This window comes from Macaca mulatta, chromosome 16 (assembly GCF_049350105.2).
Source record: "Macaca mulatta isolate MMU2019108-1 chromosome 16, T2T-MMU8v2.0, whole genome shotgun sequence".
Classification (NCBI taxonomy): domain Eukaryota; kingdom Metazoa; phylum Chordata; class Mammalia; order Primates; family Cercopithecidae; genus Macaca; species Macaca mulatta.
In genome coordinates, this window is record NC_133421.1 from 65,007,480 (window position 1) to 65,029,129 (window position 21,650).

General features: G+C 37.2%; 1 protein-coding gene across 6 annotated transcripts; it reads right to left on the reverse strand.

The window, feature by feature from the left end:
- Positions 1–729: 729 nt before the first annotated feature.
- Positions 730–21,583, reverse strand: SMARCE1 (SWI/SNF related, matrix associated, actin dependent regulator of chromatin, subfamily e, member 1). Of its 6 annotated transcripts, none has more exon segments than NM_001261306.1 (11): positions 762–2,014; positions 3,807–4,017; positions 4,687–4,788; positions 5,285–5,457; positions 9,605–9,776; positions 10,068–10,199; positions 11,192–11,272; positions 16,127–16,231; positions 19,278–19,321; positions 19,498–19,549; positions 21,501–21,583. In NM_001261306.1, coding segments are annotated over 10 exon segments (1,236 nt in total). In that variant the 5' UTR covers positions 19,505–19,549; positions 21,501–21,583; the 3' UTR covers positions 762–1,805.
- Positions 21,584–21,650: the final 67 nt, after the last annotated feature.

The window sequence follows — 21,650 nt, forward strand, 5'->3', positions numbered from 1 at the left end:
GTGCTATTTCCAGCTGGGCTAAAGAACCACTTCCATTCTCTTAGAGCTTTCCATACCACAGAAAATAACCTGGTATCTTGCTGGGGCACTGTTTTCCACCCATATTATACTACATATGCCCCATTTTGACTACTAGAAAATGTATCAAAGAGGCTGTCCAATTCGTCTGAGATGGCTGAAGTTCTTAGCCATATAATGGCCAAAGCTCAACAGATTTGATACGAATTCGTTCTTTGTGACGCACAAGGAAACAGATGTCAAGAGTCGTTTCCACCCAACATCAAACTTCCTCCCCTCCTCTCAGGAAGCTGAACATAGATTCCTAGTCACTAATGTGCTATGAACTGAATAGCAGTGAATTCACTATAAATTAACTCATGCTGGTACAGAGTTCTCTCCATATAAGCACAGGACTTACATTTATTACATAGCCATTTTTTCAAAGATAGTTCAAACGTTACAGGTTTTTTCATATTCCCTTTACTTTTGGAGTCAAAGACCAACTTCCATATGTGACATTGACTATAATGTAAGAAAAGTGATTTTCACAAGTGTCTTGTACAAATAAACTATTGCAGCAGTTTATCGAGACAGTTGGGTGAGACAAGGGCCCTGAGTACACAAATTCATAATGGCTGAGTGGTCATTCCACACTGTCACTGCATTACAGAAAAAAACTGGATGCCTGTCTTGCATACAACTACGTAGTGCATTAAAAACACTGAGACCTTTTTCTTCATTTTTTTTTTTTTATTACATTTGGACCTTTAAGAAACATATACCATCAGATATACCACTATTCAGTAAAAATCTATTCTAGTTTTTGGGAAGCATATGTGTCACAAACTATCTTGCTTCTAGTCTCCAAGACTTTAAGAGTTTATCAAAAAGGTGGGCTCTGATCTATGGGATCCCGAGCCTTGAGGTTTTGAATGTTCTGATTATTGTAAAACAATTTCAAGTGGATTAACTTAATTCCCAGCTGTTTTTCTTCAGAAATGGGCTAATCAGTTTGAATTATCTAGTCCATTACAAGAATATTAAATTCCTTGAGCTTTGTGATCTATTCTGTCTTTGGAAAACCTGGTAAAAAAGTAATTTTCTTTCTATACAATAAGGATGGATTTACCAGAACATACCCAATATTAATCATAACAAAAAGCAGTACAGATAATGTATATGTGCTGTGTTCACTTTAATGACCATTTCATAAGTAACTACTCTAACTATGGGGACTATTTCTGGATCAGTAAGATCCACGCGTAGTTGCAGGCTACACTCAACTTCTTAACACAACTCTTGGTATCTGACATTGATTAAAAGTAAAAAAGGGTAAGTGAACAAATACTTACTCATACATGATCACGTTTTTAAGAAGCTACCCTTTGCAGAAGTAAACAAGAGAGGAAACTTTCAGGAAGCTGTTGATGGGGATTGGGAAAGTTTAAAGCTATGGCTTTGGTAAGCACCCCAGTGAGCTGTAGGAAGGCATTGTAAGAGTAGATTCTGCAGCATCAAAGGATAATTCTCTAAAAGAGGTGGGTGTTTTCTCAATTAACCTAAATTCTGAGGCTTTCAGCAGTTGAGGGCTAGAAACAAGATCCAAAGAAAAGAGCCATCTTCACAACACTTAAGAAAGGTGACTGACTGTGCCATTAGGCTCATGATGCTAAATGGTCCAAAAGCCTTTGGTGGTGTGATATGGACAAGAAAAAAATTAATACACAAACCACATAACACCATTAAAACCAAAAAACATTTTTTCATTTAAAAAAGTATTTAGAACACATAAAACAAGGCAACATTTACTCTTTTTTCTCATCTTCTGGTATGGGATCTGTTGGTGGCTCCTCCACTGTTGCACTGTTGCTCTCCGAGCCAGTGTTACTATCACTGGTTCCTTCCTCTGCCATACTGTCGACCCCCTCCTGCCCACTCTCCTTGTCCTCAGGAGTAGACGTGCCTTCTTCACCGTTCTGTTGGCTCTCTGTCGTTTCTTCAAGGTGTGTCTCCTCTGTAATCACACATTTGTCACTGTCAGTTCCAAGATGAAATTCTACTCTAGTTAAGCTGACAGTATACAGCTGTGCTGTCCAATATGGTAGCCACTAGCCACATGTGGTTATTAAACCCCTGAAATGAGCCAGTGTGACTAAAGAACTTTTAAGAATGTTGGAACAATTTGGGTATGAAAAATCTACTTTTTAGCTGTAAATTAATGAAATTTATTAAATAAATGCAGATCAAATACTTCTGATGAAAATTTAGCTTCTGACTTGAGATGTGTATAAAAGTATAAAATATACATTGGATTTGAAGACTATTTAAAAAAAGGAAAGCTGATTTTAAAAATGTTCCTTCCGTGTTGAAATAATTTTATTTAATATATGTTGAATTAAATAAAACATACTGTTAAAACACTTGTTTGGCTTAACTTTTAAAAATATGTTACTAGTAGAAAGTGTAAAATTTCACATGTGACTTGCATTTTATTTCTATTGGACAGTGAATGAGCGTTAGTCTGTAGTGTTATGGATTAAACAAGGAGAAAGCAGTTGTAGAAATAATACAAGGTTGATCTTTTAGACACTTTGTTTAAAGTCATGCTGGGCTGTTTCCTGTAAGAAATTAAAAGCATGAGGTTTTGGCTCTAATAGTCTCAAACAATTTTCTTCAGATTTTTTCCTTGAACTAGGAGGACAGAACCTGAGTAAAGACCTGCAAACCTTAAGCATAAGACATGCCCCATTCATAGATGCCAAAACAGAGGCAAACGACTGAGTGTTCGTCTAGTTGTAAAATTAGCAAAAATCAGTATTTTATTTTGCAAGCTTTTGTTTTAACCACAAAAATGTGCTCATGCTCCAAATTCATTAAGATGAATGAATTCATGTTCATACAAAACAGAAAGAGACTCAGATAGTGAAACTTAAAATATGACTATTTAAAATGTTAATCTGCTGGATTAAATTTTGCAGAAATACCTGGGAAAGATATCTATATTCCATTCATGTTTTCCAGATGGCTGCCATTTGAGTACAAAGTATGGCACTTGGAGGTTGTCATTTGAGAACCAAGTATCACTACTGTCCCTCCCACTTCTTTCAACGATGCTCCAGGAAGCCTTTGGTTTTGTTTTCCATAACTACTTTTAGCTGAGTCCTGTTTACACAGTGTACTAGGCAGTGTCAAAACAGTGCTATGAGGTAAGGTGATCTCAAAATTACAAGTGATGATCAATGTAATCAGTACTTGATGTAAGTTTTATTTATACAAGTTATTTTTAATTTTATTTTTTTACCTTGAGGGATGCTTTTAATCAGGAAAATCAGTATACCTAGAAGTAAGGGTTTTTCTAGGATAGAGCTGGCAATTTTTTTCTGTAAAGAGCCAGACAGAAAATATTTTAGACTTCGCAGGTCAGGCAGTTTTTGCTGCAACTACTCAACTATACTGTTTTAGCCCCAAAGCAGCCACAGACAGTATGTAAACAAACAAGTGTGGCTGTGTTCCAGTTTTATTTACAAAAACAAGTGATGGGCAGGATTGCCTTACAGGTATTACTTTGCAGAATGCTGTCCTAGGACACCAAAGACAATTAATCTTAACAGTAATAACCACATCTTGATAAATAATGTAAGCATTAAAGGTTAAAATTTTGAATGTCAGTATCATGTCAAATCTAGTACTCGGAATCACCCTCAGTGGCAGGTACCAGAATACCTGCACTTAGAAAGAAAAACCTAAATTAAAGACAGCCATACAAAGTCTTGGCACTTCCTTTGTGTTTGTTGCTAGTGGGTTACCTGTCTCCATTGGAATGTTCTCATCGTCTTTCTTCTCCTCGCCTTTGTTGGCTGCTTGTTCTTCCTCAGGAACGATGCTGCTCTGACTGCGCTCAGCTTGCTCTGCGGCCTCCTTCTCCCTTTCCTCCTGCCTTTTGCGGGCCTGTTCCTCTGCCTGTGCAATCTCAGCTGCAATTTTCTCCATATCCACTTCTACTTTCAGACCGCACAACTAGTCAGAAAAAAACAGAACTCGGTAATGTTTTTCCTTATAATTTCTGAGCCAGATATATTCTTTCAAAAGTTGGTTTCCTTGCCTATGAACTATATATATATCTATACACCTGTGTGTCTGTGTATGTGCGCAAAAAAATGTGGTTCTAGGTCTTCTCTGAAACTCTTGGGTCTACAAGAAAAGAAAACTGCTCTAGCAGTCATATAATATGGGATATTCCAGAGCAGCTGGTGAGGCAAAATAGTGAAAATTCTGGGGTATACATAAGGCTTCCATTTTACATTCTGGGCTACCAACTAGATTTCCTTGTCTGAATGCAAAGTGCAAACTATAAATTACATTTAATGAAGACATTTGATGAATAAATCACAATAAAATGAAAGTAGTTAATGACTGTATGGGAGTTTAAAATATCAGAGGGCTCTAGCATTTATAGGCCTAGTAGATATGCATATACTTCATGATATTTCAAATTTATTGCAATTTTGTCAAGAGAATGGGAACAATTTTATAAAAAAAAAAAAGATCTTACAGGTTTTATAGTAAAGTTAGCCCTGTTTCAAAGTGAACAACATTCAATAAAAATATTATTTTGGAAAAAAGAATGAGGAAAAGTAAAGTAACAGGTACGGTGATAAAAGTATAGTTAACATATTAAACAGATACCCTTTTAAGTTCATTGTTAAATGAATCTGTGCTTTCCAGGAATTTCCTCTTCTTCTCCTGGTGTCGTTCCTCTATTTGAAGAAGTTCAGCTTCTAGTTTTCGCTGCAAGACAGGATCAGGCTTTACAATCATATCTCCTGTTTTAATGGTTCATACTTTCAAACAGTGTACCAAATAATGTTTTGAACTTTAGATCATTTATTACATGAGTCTAGCTAAGATTTAAAAAATACAAAATGCAGCACAAAGAAATGATTATGATCAATAGGTAAATGTTAAAGAATACTGTTTCAGGCCTGAGCAATTCCTTTGGAAAAAGTATTTAGTAGAGCAGTAAAGACTGATAGGACGCCTCAAAATTCTTAAGTTCACATGTACTTCTTAACAAATATACCTTCCATTACAAGGTTCTATATTATAGTTTTTAATGACAAACTTATTAAACATTTGGGAAAGGTCCACTTCCTTAAACCTCTTCTCCAAATCAGGAACAGTTTAGACTGACATATTTAACAGGTACATTTAGGCATGGTGTAGGAATCACGTCAGCTGGGATTTGTGGTATAGGTCCATTTTATTGAAAGTTTTATGACTTTACCTGATGAACCATTAAGGACTGGACCTGCCGTTTGAGGACCTGCATTCTAGCTGTTGTGACAACTGACCGAACGTCTGGCACCACACTCTCACTAAGAATTTCACTGATGAGGCGGTGGTTTCTCTGGAAACGGGCGGTGGCTGTATGCTTCATTGAAAAGCCATCATCATAATCTGCAATGAACAAATTGTTCTGCAAAGTAGGTCACCAGTAACCATAAAAAGGAGTGTAACATGTTAACACTTAATTATCAAGGAACCATGGCCCTTGCTGGCCTAACAAGGGGACCTGACCAGCGTCATGGGAGCACTGGGCAGTTACTTGATAAAAACCATACAGAGGACGTAATGTGTTCACTGGCCAAGGTAGTAATTTATCTCACAGTCTTTAAGTGATGATGTGTGTCTGAGAAGGCTTTGGCTAAAACATAAATGAGATACAACATGTCTCTTCTGGCTTTGGAATCAATGTGAAAGCTGCATGTGATGGCAGTAATTGAAATTCTGCCCAATGTTTCACTTTCTTGGTAGTGACTTAAGGCATTTAACAACTAACGAACAACATATGAACTGGGCAGTGACTTTATGAAAATGCCAGTTTGTAAAATTATCACAGCAGAGGAAACATCATCTCTAACAATATTCAGTTTCCCAGGCCCTCAAGGAATTTTATAGAAGAAAAATAAATGTTTTGATTCCAAATTTAATTTTTGTCAGTTTACACTTAGCCAGCTGTACGGGTCTGGTTTATATGCTTCTGTTTTGTTTTGTTTTGAGACAGAATCTCACTCCGTTACCCAGGCTGGAGTGCAGTGGCCCAATCTCGGCTCACTGCAACCTCCACCTCCCGGGTTCAACCGATTCTTGTGCCTCAGCCTCCCAAGTGGCTGGAATTACAGGCACATGACACCATGCCCAGCCAATTTCTGTATTTTTAGTAGAGATAGGATTTCACCATGTTGGCCACGGCGGTCTTGAACTCCTGACCTCACATGATACGCCCATCCTGGCCTCCCAAAGTGCTGGGATTACAGGTGTGAGCCACTGCGCACACCCTATATGCTTATTTTTAATAGGTATCTAGTGTTTCCTTAATCTCAGTCTTTGCTCTATCGCCTTCATAGTTTTTCATATATCTACTAACAGCCTGTACTATTGTTTACTTAATATTTTTCTTTAAACTAACTCATTTAAAAAAAAAAAAGCTTTCTCTGTAGCAATACATACAAAACAAATGCTCCTTTTTGACCCACTTAATCACCTCAGTGTCCCACCAGACAGGGAGGAACCATACTTGAGCAAACCTTATTACAGAGGAAACCCTGTTACAGAGGAAACCCCATTACAGAGGAAACCCCGTTACAGAGGAGAAAGCCCGTTACAGAGGAGAAAGCCCGTTACAGAGGGAACCCTGTCACAGAGGGAACCCTGTCACAGAGGAAAGCCTGTCACAGAGGGAACCCTGTCACAGAGGGAACCCTGTCACAGAGGGAAGCCTGTCACAGAGGGAACCCTGTCACAGAGGAAAGCCTGTCACAGAGGAAACCCCATTACAGAGGGAAGCCTGTTACAGAGGGAAGCCTGTTACAGAGGACACCCTGTTACAGAGGGAAGCCTGTCACAGAGGGAAGCCCGTCACAGAGGGAAGCCCGTCACAGAGGAAACCCCGTTACAGAGGGAAGCCCGTTACAGAAGGAAGCCTGTTACAGAGGACACCCTGTTACAGAGGACACCCTGTCACAGAGGGAAGCCTGTTACAGAGGACACCCTGTCACAGAGGGAAGCCTGTTACAGAGGGAAGCCTGTCACAGAGGGAAGCCCGTCACAGAGGGAAGCCCGTCACAGAGGGAAGCCCGTTACAGAGGGAAGCCCGTTACAGAGGGAAGCCTGTTACAGAGGACACCCTGTTACAGAGGAAACCCCGTTACAGAGGGAACCCTGTTACAGAGGAAACCCCGTTACAGAGGGAAGCCTGTTACAGAGGAAAGCCTGTTAGAGGGAACCCTGTTAGAGGCCTTTGTGGTGCTCCTATGTCAGTTTAGCACCTCTCTTATTGTCTTGCACTTAAGCAGTTCCTAAAATTCTCATTATCATAAATACTATAGCTAAAAACTGTTGTTTTTGTAAAAAGTTAAAAAAATTACTTTTCTTTCCTTTTGAGTAATTCCTTTAGGAAATAAACTTCTGAAATTAAAACTATTAGGTAAGATACAGTTTTTTTAAAAACTCTGTAATCTTTCTACTTTTTAAGAGTTTTTCACCTTTAGGGTTATATGTGGTATATCTGTGCTACGTCTGTCTAAGTTATCTGTTTTTGTTATTTTTTATTTTCTTCTTTCATTTATATGGCCCCAGTGTTGACCACAGATGGGGTAATAAGGTCTAAGAATTTGGGCTTGTTCTTCCTTGCATGTAAGTCATCTGCTTCCTTTTTTCGGGGAATGGCTTTTCTAATTATGATCTAATTGAACAGCTATTTATCCCATGAAGAGGCTCTCATTGAACAAAAGCCTTCATTGTCTTGTGTAGATAATTGCACATGCCCTCTTTTTTTTTTTTTTTTGAGACTGGGTATTGCTCTGTCATCCAGGATGGAGGGCAGTGGCATGATCATAGCTCACTGCAGTCTCGAACTCCTGGGCTCAATTGATCCTCCCACCTCAGCCTCAGTTGGAGCAGCTGGGACTACAGGCACAAGCCACCATGCCCAGCTAATTTTTAAGTATTCTGTAGAGACAGAGTCTTGCTGTGTTGCCCAGGCTGGTCTCAAACTCTTGGCCACAAGCAATCCTCCTGCTTTAGTTAAAAGTATTGGGATTACAGGCGTGAGCCATGGCGCCTGGTCATGTCTATCTTTTGATAGTCCTCTGTTAAAGAAGTCAGTAGCTGCTGTACTTCATGCAGATGCCACCTTTCTCTTATGTACATTTGACATACATTTCCACCTCCCAAGTCTTCCTCTAATCATTTTCATACTGGCATGCTAAAGACATTCTCATACTGGCATCTTAATTACTACCTGAACTTACTTACTAGCAACTTTAAGACCCACCCTTAAAGTTAAAAACATAATAGGCCCAAGTTTGAGACTGTTTCTGAGTGAATCTCTTCAGTCCTTCTGAATGTTCATGGTGTTAATGAAAGCTTTAGTTATTTTCTACTTACGTTGCTAGCCTTTGTTTCCTCTTGTACTGACCCCCATCCTCCCAATATCTGTAGCCTGGATCATCTTCTGTATGTTTCTCTTGCATTAATCATCCCATTTGAGTAATTACAGTGTGAGGATGCTAGTGTGTCTTTAGCACTGCTGATTCTGTTTAACACTCAATACTGTTTCTATTCCATATTCTATTCTCTATAGTGTTACATTCCACTGTCTGTATTTATGAGAACATTTGACAATATTCCAGTCCATTATTTTAAAAAATGATTTCTGTTTTTCCCCACTTTTATCAACTTATTCTTGTCTTCAGGTGCTATTATTGCTTCCTCCCTCATTGATACTGTCTTTAAAGTTCTTATAGCCTTCCTCTTTGTTACTGCAACTTTAAGATGGGATCTTAAATCATTTTCCTGATGTTTTTGTCACTTGTAGCTAGAGCTTCTAACCTTTTGCACATCATAGCAGTACACAGAGAAACTATTAGTATTTATATAGCACATTAAATATGTGGTTGAGTGTGTTCACACTGCAAATGGCTATCTCTGGGTCTCCTTGCAGCTTCAGACCCTGCCTGGCTGCACAAGACCAGAACAATCAGCACACCTGCTAACTACTCATACAGAACGGCAATTAGGAAGCTCTGCTATTCGTGTGCATGTATAAAATTTGTATGGGTGTACCCTCATGTACACCCATAAAAGTAGTAGCATGAGCTATATTTATACATTCTTATTGGATTTCTGAATTAAATGGAAAGGAAACTTCATAATGTTTCCACATACTCATTAGCTTCTCCCTTAAGAGCCTCTAATTCAGCGAATTTAGTGAACCAGTAAGAAAACAGGATATAACTAGAATGCATTTAGCTTTGTAAAGGCAAAATCCTGATTGTGATTTAAAAACCTTTCATGCATTTTGAGTACAAAGATTTTGATAAACAATAAATAATTTTTGCCATTTTCTGCACTCAAAAGGATATTTCTTTTTCTTGTGGGAAATTCACATACAAATCTTACTCAATATAAGCAAAATACTGAGGTGACACATAAATTATGCTTTCTTTTCCATTTAGGATAAGAAATAAAACACACCTAAGAGATTACTCATATCCTAACTCTCAGAGAAAGCATAAACAAAACCCCACTTTTTTTCTTTTACCATCTGGATCTTCAGCCGGCTGAATGCTCATGTACGGTTCCCCTTTCTCCATGCGAGACTGTCTCTGTCGACTTTCTTCCTCTAAAGCAGCTTCTGCACGACTTTTTGCATTTATGTAAGCAAGGTACGCGGGGGAATTATGATAGGCCTTCATAGATTCATTGTACTCTATCTGAAATTCAAATGTTTTTTGGTTTTATAATTAACATTTTACAGGTTATAATGCAGACTTATGTTATCTCATTTGAATATCAAAAGATATGATGTAAACAGGGTGTTCGGATAATTATCTCCTTTTTACGGACAAGAAATCTGAGGCCTTGAGAAATTGACTTGACTCAGGTAGACAAAGCCTCAGTACAGCATCAGCCTTCTGACCAAATCTTATGTTTCTTTTATAAATAGTAAGCCAGTGTTTTTGTACTTTACACATTATCTATCCCACTGTGAGCCCCTATCCTACCTTTTCTGCTTCGTATTCGTTTAAATATTCTTGTTTTTCTTCATCAGTGAGATCTCGCCACATGCCACCAATAATCTTGCCAATCTCCCACAACTTTAGGTCAGGGTTGGAAGCCTTTACTTGGTCCCAGACCTTAAAAAGAAAACAGATGAAATGTTAATACTGATGTCTAAATGTATAGACCTTTAAAAATGCTTTTTAATATGGAAACTTTTGAACATAAAAAGCAGAGACAACAGTATCAAATTTCTATGTACTCATCAGCCTACTTCAACAATGATCAACGACTGACCAACCTCAGGTTATCTTTGCCCTACTGGATTATTTTAAGATAGATCTCAGACATCATGTCACTCACTTATAAATACTTCAATGTGATATGCAAGAATATCTCCAATCACTACAGACACTTAAGATGAATTACTTCAATAACACAGTCTATGTCACTAAAAGTTCACGTGGACTTAGAAGTGCTTAATTTGCATAACACAATACATCATATTATCAAAAACCAATGTAATAGTCAAGATCAAAAGGTTTACAATTTCTAGATAGTAGTTATAATGCTCTGCCTTTTAATAAAGATATTGGCTATTTTTTTAATTTTAAGAGTAACGTAAGTTCATCACCAAAAAAAAAAAAAAAAAGGAAAACTTGAGGAAAAGAAAATAAAAACTACCATAAGCTTACTGCTTAGAGATAACCTGTCTTTAAGGTTATCTGTGTTTTCTGTGTTTTCTTCTGTCTTCTGTGTTTTCCCCCTTCAAACTAACATATGGTTGCCATCATTTTTATAAAAATGAGATATTAATTCATGTAGTTTTGTAGTCCTCCTTCACTTAATATTTTCCTCATGTCATTAAATATTCTCCAAAAGACATGACTTTAATGGCCACAGAACATTCTATCTTAAGGATTTTAACAGTTTATTTAATCATGCTCCTCTTGTTGGATTTTAGTTCTGGAATTCTGAAATCAGAACTAATTGCCTTAAAAACTGTATTTTTTCGGTCCTTTCCTCCGAATATGCACAGAAAAGCTGGCTAAGCCAATCTAAAATTGGATGCAAAGAAAGAAGCAGCAAAGACAGTGTCCTCATTCCTTTCCAGGTCCTAAGCGCCTACCTTTCTGCTGTACCTCATGTAGGGCATCAGCGGCTTATCTGGTGGCTTTGGGGGTTTTGGAATCGTAATACCAGAGGATGCCTACAAAAGAGTTAAATACATTCATTATTCAGCTGTAAGGAGTTCACCGGCAAACTGAAAAGAGAGTCCCTTAAAAAATTCTAATGCGCCTTTCTTCTACTCGTCCAAATATTTTCTCCACTGAAAATAGCTATCACTGCAAATTCAGAAATGTTCAAAAGAAAATGACTTTAAGCACAAACTTTTTAAATGTTTTACTTAGCAGTTTATTGCCAATGCTTTGACAACCTGGCTGCAGGAACAAATAAAATATTACATAGTAACCCATACATTGAAAATATATGGTTATATATCAACCGTCTCACATTCAGGACATTACCTGGCACCCTCTCATTCTGCTCAATTACCATTACACATACAGTCAACACTTGATTATCTGCAGCAGGATCTGAACCCTTAACACTTACCATTCTCACACTGTCTACAGGGGCCTTAACCTATTAGCACTATGTCAGGAATGTACTCCCAATATCACCACAAAAACAACTTCTCAGGTTCAAAAACAATTAGTGAAATAACAAACCACTTTACCTCCTTTGCCAGGCTAGAGATTTTATTTCTCTTAAGGTTCTGTCTGTTACCTAGTGGTTTTCTTGTAAAGGGGAAGGAGAAGTGTGAATGAAAGTCACACCTTTTTGTGTCCTTAGTCCTAATCACAGTGTAAAAGCAAACAAGTTTATCCGGAACAGAGAAGTGGCAGATATGGGGCCTGATTGTTATTTTTGAGGTGTTGTATCAAGAAGTTCCATTCCATTAAAAATGTTTGGTTTTATGGGAAAGACAGAGGAAAAGGAAAGATGTGATGTGCAGGAAAAGAAAGACAGAAGAAAAGGAGGGGGAGGGAAGACTGAAAAATATTTTTTAAAAAGGTAAAGCAAAAATAGGTGAGAGAAAAAATAAAAAAAGAAGGAAAGAGAAAGATAAAGTGATCAGTTTTTCCTGTGGTCTAAAGTCTAGGTGAGATTCCAGACAGCTTCTGGTAGACCACCCAGATAACACCCATCTAAAAGTATTTATTTCTGAACTTTTTAGTCTCCTCTTAATATACATGACTGCATTTGATTAAAGACCCAGAATAAGAAAAATCATTGCTATTTCAGACAATTTGCAAATTTTCAGGAGATCTCCTCTAATATTGACTCTCCCTGCTAGGCTGGAGAAATGAAGTGCTGGCTTTATTCTAATTATCAAAAGACAGGATTGGCAAATCCCTATAAGAAAACTAAAGTAACATTTTGTTCGCTTCCCCTTCTGTTGTTGCTATGATAAAACCCCAGAGATACTCCTCCACTCTGGGCTGGGACCCCAATCATAACCTTATTTTTCATTTGAGGGCTCAGGGATTAGCATGTTTGTGTCCTTTTCCACTATGATCAAGAAATGTTTCCTCTTCCTACAAGGGTCTCTCTCCATCCCTGTAACTCTATTTCTTCATATATGAAGTTATTAGAAAGCATTTCGCCTTGGAAGCAGTATTTCCTCTCTTTCCATTCCTTCCATGCATTCTTACTACACCTCATGCTAGTGCCCAGGTAGACAGACACTGTTTTTGGCCAGCAGTGGGTAAGAGAGTAAGATGGCCAGGGGGCATGGAAACTATCAAAAGTGGTGGGGTAGCAGCCAATAAAGGGTTTGTACAAGTTCTTTTAAGGGGAAAGGGAATTCCTCTAAGACTAACCTTACGGATTCAGAGGAACAGACACACACAAGTCTGCTTCTTCACACATAGTTATTAGAAAGCATTTCCAACTCATATCCAACACAAACCTTCAGAATTCCATGAAATGGGTTACAAATAAGGTTGGAATTGTGCCCATAATTGAGGTGGTTAAGACTACTGTCAAATTTTTTTTTGAAATTAAAGAGGTAAAGAATTCTAAAATGCCTATGCTTTAAGTATGAATTAAAACACTTTAAAAACATAGTAGTATTTGCTTTGATATTTTTCAAAGAATCACATTTATATTAATGGATTTGCTATTTCTCTTCCTTTCTCCCAAAGAAAGGTACACATATCATCTATATATTGAGACCAGTCAACTTACAACAAAAAAACCCAAACTAAAAAAACACCCCAAAACAATAATAAAGTTAAAATTCCAGATGGTTTGCAGGATAGTAAAGATTTATATCATTACACACCTCCAATTTATTTAATGTCTCAGACAGACATCTTTCTACAATGTCTTAAACATTTCTGTAAAAAAAAGTTGAACATACTTTAGACCCTTTCTGGATAAGATTCAATTGTAAACAACCACTGTTTTGCTGTGCTGTAACCTTCTGTCGGGTGTGTGAAATGCGAAAATCTGTTGTTGGCTCTTTCAGTGGCCTATGGCTATGCTTTTGGAGAATGTGTTTCCATTTTTGAACTGTTTCTTTCCTTGCTACTATCAGGAAATCCACCTCTAGCAGCAACTCTCTTTTCAATTTTCTGCTTTCAATTTCCAATGGAGAGGTGGGTAGAACTGGGCTTACAGAAGAGCAAGGTCTTAGGAAATCACCTATGAATAAAATTCATGATTTTGTGAAATTTATCTTGGCTACTCAGTTTTTTGTTGTTGTTTCTTTTGTAATTCTCAGCTGTTTCTCTAGCAGGAACTTATTTAAGAGCTTTCTTCTGGGACAGAATTTCTATTAATGTACAGAAACAGGCTATTTTTAAAGACATTTTTGTCTCAATGTGTTTTCACACCTATACTTAAGAGAATGCTAATCATCATCTGAATGAAGAACTGACTAGGAATGAATTCCATCTTGTAGCTATCATAAGCACTCCAAAAGGTCTTGACATGCTATATAAAGTATTTACTGTCTGAGAACTATCCAAGTATACCGGAGTCACCAGGGAAACCCAATGTTCTCTACAGCCTACCAGAAGCTACTGGACAGGGCTTCACAGACTCATGAAAGCCACTAACACAATATGCACACAATAATACCAAATGGGAGCTTCTCCTCACCCCCAAAAGTAATGCATAACTAGGGTCACAATGCTTTTATGAAAATCAAAATGCTTTTATTATGGTCAAAATCAGAGCCACTGAGTCCTAACAGCTTAAACTAGATATAGAAAACAGGGCAAGCAGTGTAAAACCTCCACATTTTCTAGGCCCTTCTTCATATAGCAGTTTGATTACACTTCAACCTGGTGTTAAGAGGACAATAATACAAAGTAAATCTCCACAAAGGACCAAAACACCAAATTTTCCATGCCCCACACCTCTCTATACTTCATCTACCATGTAGCTAGTGTCCACACCAAATGCTCAGTTCTTAACATTCGCCAAGAAGGAATGAGAAGAAACAGATGAGTGATTTCAGATAGGGAGTGCACTTTCTCTTCCTAGTCTCCATCGAACAATCTCACATTTTTAACAGAGAATCCCCCACAGCCACATCCAAGTTAAGAACAAAATGCTTACACAAAACCAAAAGACAAATTATTGTAATATTATAGTTACCATTTGTATTCCATTAACATAGATAATCAAGAGGTGACTGTATAGAGCTATTAAATGCAATCATTCTTGTTTACTGCCCGTGAAAAAATTTCTGCATTAACATGAAGATCCAAGATTGATTCTGTTCATTGTTTAAATTAAAATGTTCTTTATCATCTGCAAACCTTGCCACCCATTACACTTGTGAAACAACACGTTTAGGCCAGGGAAAAACATGTATTGATGCACATAAAAATTGTATGCATTGTGAAATGCATACATACACACACTTTGTCAGAATTCTTTTCAGATACCATGAAATATGCATGGCACATAAAACTTGATATGCTTATGAAGTACAAATTATGCAGAAACAATGAAAAATTTAGACAAACAAAACCTATCAAGCTAAGCAATATGCTTATCAAGATAGACATTCATTTGATAGCTACAAACTTTCAGTTCTAGCTTGACTACAGGGTGAGAGGGCTTTTTTGAAGTTACATTAATAGAAGGCACTTGTTATTTACGAATACAGCAAACAAAAACCAGATATTAAAAACTTTACAGCCATTCTGGGTTGTATAAATTCTCAGCAACACTACATTTCAATGTAGTATTTGACTTTTGGATTTTTTATCTTTAGTAAGTCATTTTTATAATTATTGGCTTTTTTGGCACTTAAACTTTTTTGAATGAAATTTAAGATGATTCTAATTTTGAAATCTTAGGCTGATCATTTAAATGGAACATCCTAAGTTTCAGAAATCATATCTCTTATACTAAGGATTAGAAATGCACTTCTCGTTGTACGTATCTAGTTTGATACTTCAAATTAATTTCATTCAATCTTCATTCTGCATTTCTTTGAGGTGACATTAAAACGTTTTTCTCTTTTTCACTGTAGAGCAATGAGTCTCAGTTAGAAGGTCAACTATTAAATCCAAAAGACAAATAACTATGGGTAGGGATTCAAACTGGTATACCAGCCAAAAGCGTTCCAGCCCTGAAAAAGCCAGGTCTGAAAGCCCAGCCTTTACTAGAAACTGAATCCTTGAGACTAATGCCAATCACCTTATAAAAACGAAAAATACTCTTTATGCCAAAAAGGGTATTTTTACCAGAAGAAATTCTGTTTGTTTACATACAGTATAAGCATCAAGTGCTCAAGGCTTTATCCCTACCAACCACCAAACAGAATGGATTTTTCTTTTCTTCCATATACATTCCAGATCTCACTATTTATTTTTTCAGTGTGAGATGCTACAATGAATGTTGAAAATAGTCAAAAAGCTAGGTTAAAAAAATTTTTTTAAATGGCTGTGCTTATGATTCAAAAAGACCTAATTCTGAAGGCATTTCTGGTCAATTCCAGTTGTTTGCCGGATGCTGTAATAGTTGATTCTCCTACCGTGACCCGGCTGTTGGTGCCCGGGTTCCCTCCCAGCCTGTAGTTGTTGTAGGCGAGATGACTGTATGGATTGTATCCCACAAACCCTGGTGTGCTGGGCATTTGCTGATGGAAACAAATGAGACAAAAACACGAATGAGAAATGAGCTCAAACGAGGAAAACACAGAAATGAAAAATGATCTGCATATGGCATGCAAAAGCAACCTGAATTTAAACAAGCAATGATGTGTTGTAATTGTTCTTTTTTTCCACTGAGGAAATTAAATATTTTTCTTTCATTGAGAAACCTGTCTGCAGTGTCTTTTGGTTGTTTTTCTCTTTCTTTTTTGCAGGGACTGGGGGTGTTTGTGTGACTGTGAATGTGTGTTGTGTTTCTGGAGGAAAGCAATACACTGAAGTGTTTAAAACATTCAGGATTTACTTTATGGTCAACAACAGGATATAACAACTTAGCAATATATGAAGACTGAGATAGGAAGGCTTAAAGTGTGATAAACTAGAACTCTGAAAACACTACATGCAAAACAAAACACAATTTATTTGACATGTGGATGCCACCAATGTATTCATCTACTAAAAACAAAAACAAGAAATGGATCTGATTTCAAAGACAGTTTTAAATCATTTTATATAATGTGAGAAATGAGAAGAGACTCAAATCGGGAAGCCAGGATTTGTCAATTGAAAAGAACATATGCTGGATTTGATGGATGTCACATACATGATTTAAAACAAAGACTTGTAAGAAATGCATGGATTTCATTCTGGGGTACTATCTGATCTTTTTAACCCAGTCATTCTTTTATAGGATTTCTCTTCCATCTCTTCTTTGATCCATCTTCCACAGGTCAATCATGAAAACATTTCTGCATTTAGTCTCAATGTGATCTACTTTTCTAGTTGATAGACTTGAATTTTCTTTTTTCATCTAGTTTCCTGATAGCTCTCACCCTTTCAAAACACAACTGCTCATTTCAGCAACAGAACTCTTGGTTTTTGTGAATTATGTGTTGATGTAATCACAAATGGGCTCTTATATAGCAGTGGCCTTGGGGCTAATACAATGACACTCAATGTTCATGAGAACCAAGGCATAATGTATAGAAAGAATATAGTAGAGAGAGACCAAAATTCGGGTATTTTACCTTGTAAAGCTCAATCAAAATATGTGACAATTTCATTTTTACATGCAATTAACAATATCGGTCCTTAACTGTATAATGTAAAATACACTTAACACATTCCAACTAAGCTGTAGCTGTTACAAAATAAACACAATTTCCTAAAACATGTCGCTGCACATATCCTTAGTACCCAAAAGAAAGACATTTAAGCAGATATTACATTTGATACTCTTTAGGAGAAAAGAGAACGGCTGATCAATTTCTAGTCTATACAGTTAGAAAAGACGCAAATTAAGCATATTTAAGTAGGCAAAACACAGATGAAGTATCAAAGGCATGAAAGAAGTGTATATTACTTGGAGTGGTACATTTGGGTGGCGGAGGTGATAGTGGTGATAGTGTTGGTAGTGGTGGTGATGGTGGTGGTGGTAGGAGTAATGGAAAGAAGGAAGGAGAATAATTAATTTAGTATCCATTCTGTTGGATGTTTTAATCCCTAGTTTTCTATATTTTGTGTGTTAACGTGAAATTATAATGGCACAAAAATATAACTAAAGAAAGGCCAAAAAAAATCCTTTTTACGCATAGTAAGTTATAAGGGGACACTTCATTTTTGAAATATTTTAATCTCAAAAAATCAAGTTTGTCCTCAAGATATGATACATTGTCAGAGGCAGTATTTATGTCAAAATGACACCTTCAAAGTTTGCATAAATAATAAGAATCACTGTTCAACATTATGAGGCAATAATGTTATAAAAATAAGGGAACTAAAAAAAAAAAATGGAAAGCAAAACATTATAATTATACCATTTCCAAAGCTGAAGTACATGGTTAGCTCTTTGAGGTCAGAATCTCAATTGTTCAGCTCCACCTGTATAGCCACTAGCGGAATGCCATGGAGATGGTCATAACAAATGTTCTTTGATTTAAGAAAGAAAAGAAACCAAGCACAGGACTTTACGGTCTACTGGAATTAACTTTAGAGCCTGTATATAATATAAATTGAAATGAGAACATATGGTACAGTATCTCTTTTTAAAAGTATCTCACTAAAGAAAAACAAATTGTTGATAAATGTAACTAAAACATATATCTGAGGGTTAGTAAATATGAATAGTTTTCTAGCGGAGAAAACAAAATTACACAAGGACCTAATTAGTAGTGAAAAGTAGACTAGCCTGAAATTTAGGTAGTAGGGGGTATGGAAGGAAGGATTAATATTAAAGAACTAATTTTGTAGAATTTGGTCATGTTAACAGTGTTTTTAAAAAAACAAACAAAACCCCCCTCCCAAAAAACCAACAAGGAAGCCATTTCAGCAAGACCTGAACAGTTACTGCTAAATCTGTTTTGTAGGTTGGAAAATTATTTTACATGCTGACCAAGCTGGGCCAGAGCTTGCTGGATGAAAAACATGTTCACAACTACTTTTTAAATACCTCAAAACATACATACTTCCAAACCAATAAAATATAATTTATGGAGTGGAAAAAGATTCAATAGCAAGATCTGACCCATAGATAATGAAATCTTTACTTGAACAGCTTGAAAATACTTACAATGAGTATAGTTTCAGAAGCTTTATTGTTTAATATGAAAATTTTATAGAGAGACAAGAAAGGAGAGAAAAACATAACCAGTTGAAGGTTAGGTTTAACAAAAAAGCCAGAATGAGCATTCATTCAGTAACAACTTAAAGACTCTTAATAGTGAAGATTAATAAGAAAGAAATGGTAAAACTTTCACTTATTTCCCATTTACAAAGAAAAAAACAAAACAAACTGAGCATAGGAGGTTGGAGTTTTACAGTATTGTTTCTTTAAATGTTGGGGTTGGTTCAAGGAAAGATGCAAATAATTATTTTATTTAGTAGGAAATGCTTTTTTTTTTTTTTTTTTTTTTTCTTTTAAGCTGAATTTCATCCTGTTGCTGTGATGATTGAGTGACTGTCACTGGAAGACATCTGGGTTTTTGTATCAAGGCCAGACTTGGCTATTACATTAACAAGAAAATTAAAACTTACTGTTGCAGGAGCTGGGGTGGGAGGTGGGGCATAAGATGGTCTTTCTGTTTGAAAGAAAATAAATAACTTCTTGTAAACAACTGAGATATAATACTATGCAACAAAACTACCAATGGTCCTGTTTTGAAGAAAAAAAAATGAGAGTATTTTGGAATTCCCACTTGCTAGGGCATTAGTCTCTTATTAACATAGATCGATAAATATAAAAATTGAAACTTACTTGACATTTTGGAAGATTAAGTTCTCAGTTCCTTAAGAATGAATCTGAGACACTAAAATAAAAAAAAAAGGAAAAAAAAAGAGAATCAAAACTCAGCAAGCATACGAGAATGTTTTCCTAATGAATAGGGTAATTTAATTGGTATTTCTGAGTAAAACTACTTCACCTTAATTCCTAGTAATTAAGCCTTTTGCATATTTTAACTAGTTCTTATAGGAGATTTGGTTGATTAGAATTAAATGACTAAAATAAAGTACTGGGGATATTTAGAAATGTACTTTCAGGTTTTTTCTTGGGATACTAAGCTACCTCTTGTATGGAAAACATTTTGCTGACGCCATGTAAACATTTCATCGGACTGATACAAGCATGAGAATACAAAGTGATGTATTAGAGTCCAACCCAACAAGGCCTACCAGATACTGACAGCTCCTTGATCAGCAACTGTACCATGTTTTTGGGATAACAATTTTTATTAAAATTGGGCAGCATTTTATTCCTGGAAGCAGTGCAAAAGGTAATTGGTATGACAATGAACTTCGCATTCTCTTAAGAGTGGTAAATAGCTTCATAAATGCTGGGAATAAATTTTGAGAGTCTACCTGAAAAATTCTTATTCACCCTTCACGGCCCATTTCAAAATTTTTCTCCTCAATGGAACTTTCTTGATACATTACCTGGGCAGAATTAATTGCTCCCCCATCTGTATTCCTATACAGTTTACACAGATCTATGATATTATTATAACTTTTTTTAACTTGTCAATATGGCTAGATTGTATGCTACTTGGAAACAGGGACCATGGCAGGACCCAGCTCAATTCTTAGGAAATTTTTTCCTAGTATTACCAGCTCACAACATAATCAGGCACATGTGAGCTTGTTCTTTACATCAACATACATCACAAATAGTGAGGTACAAAAAGACAAAAATTCATCTTTAGAAAGAAGGCAAATAAACTTCTATGACTATTGGAGGTATTTGCATCTAAAGTTATGTGGAATAGATCCGATTTTTCACTTCTATTACTCATTTTAAGGAAATTCCCTGGAGCGTAAGGAATGAGTCCTGGTGTGGAAAGAAACAGTTCATTTTCTCAATGGTCCAACCTGAGTCTTTCCCTCTTAAAGAACAGTCAGAAACCTTTGACTCTGGTGTAGATTTCCTTTCTGCTCACATTAAGGGAGCTGTCAACATCCAGCAGGCCTCGCTGCAGGGCACCCTGACAACTGCCATAAGCTAAGCTCCCTGTACGTTATACTTCATTGTTAATACTTTAAAATTATGGTTCTCCTTTGCTAGAACATAAAATTTAAGAGTGGGCTTGTACATTTGTCCACCGTTGGATCCATCCTTGGTGCCTGGCATAAAAATAAATACCCGATAAATATTTGTTCAAGAAATACTTTATACGGGGTAGGCTTATGACCCTATTTCGCTTAACAGTCACAAGTACTTGATATGTACAGCTATCCCCATTTTACAGATGAAACAAGGGAGTCTCGGAGAGTCTAAACAACTTGTCTGAAGCCATATGCAGCCAGGAAGTGCCAGAGTTGGGTTTCAAACCCAGGCCAAACTATTTCAGAGCGCTGCTCGTCTCCATAAGCCACATCTTGAGTCCTCAGGTCGCTGCCTGAACCAATGGGGGAACCTTATTCCTGGGGGTGAGAACCACGGACTTGCCTCGCCCGCGGGCTTCCTGAGGTCACTCTCATTGTCTTGGAGAACGTACTTTACTAGCAACTCCCCTAAAACGGGGTATGCACAGGTGCTTTGACCAATTTCGGGTGACCGGCCTTGCCTCCAAGGAGGGGGCCCCAGATGGGACTCCCTTCCAACCCTTGCTCTGCTAGGCCTCAAGGAGGCCGCAACCGGCTCCCGGCTGTGGCCCCACGGCCAAGCCTGAACCCCAGCAACCCCCGGGAACTCGGAGTTCAGCCAAGCGGGGACACCACGACTTGCCCCCACCGACCCGGTCCGGCCCACTTGGAAACACTCACCCGCGGGCAGAAAAAGCGCCCGCAGCTCCGGCTTCGCTTCCCTTTGTCCCGCGCACGCCCCGCCCCTCGCGTCCGGAGCTTCCGCACTCGCACTTTCCACACTCTTCTTAATTTTTTTTTTTTCCGGGCCCCACCCGACCCTCTTTGGAA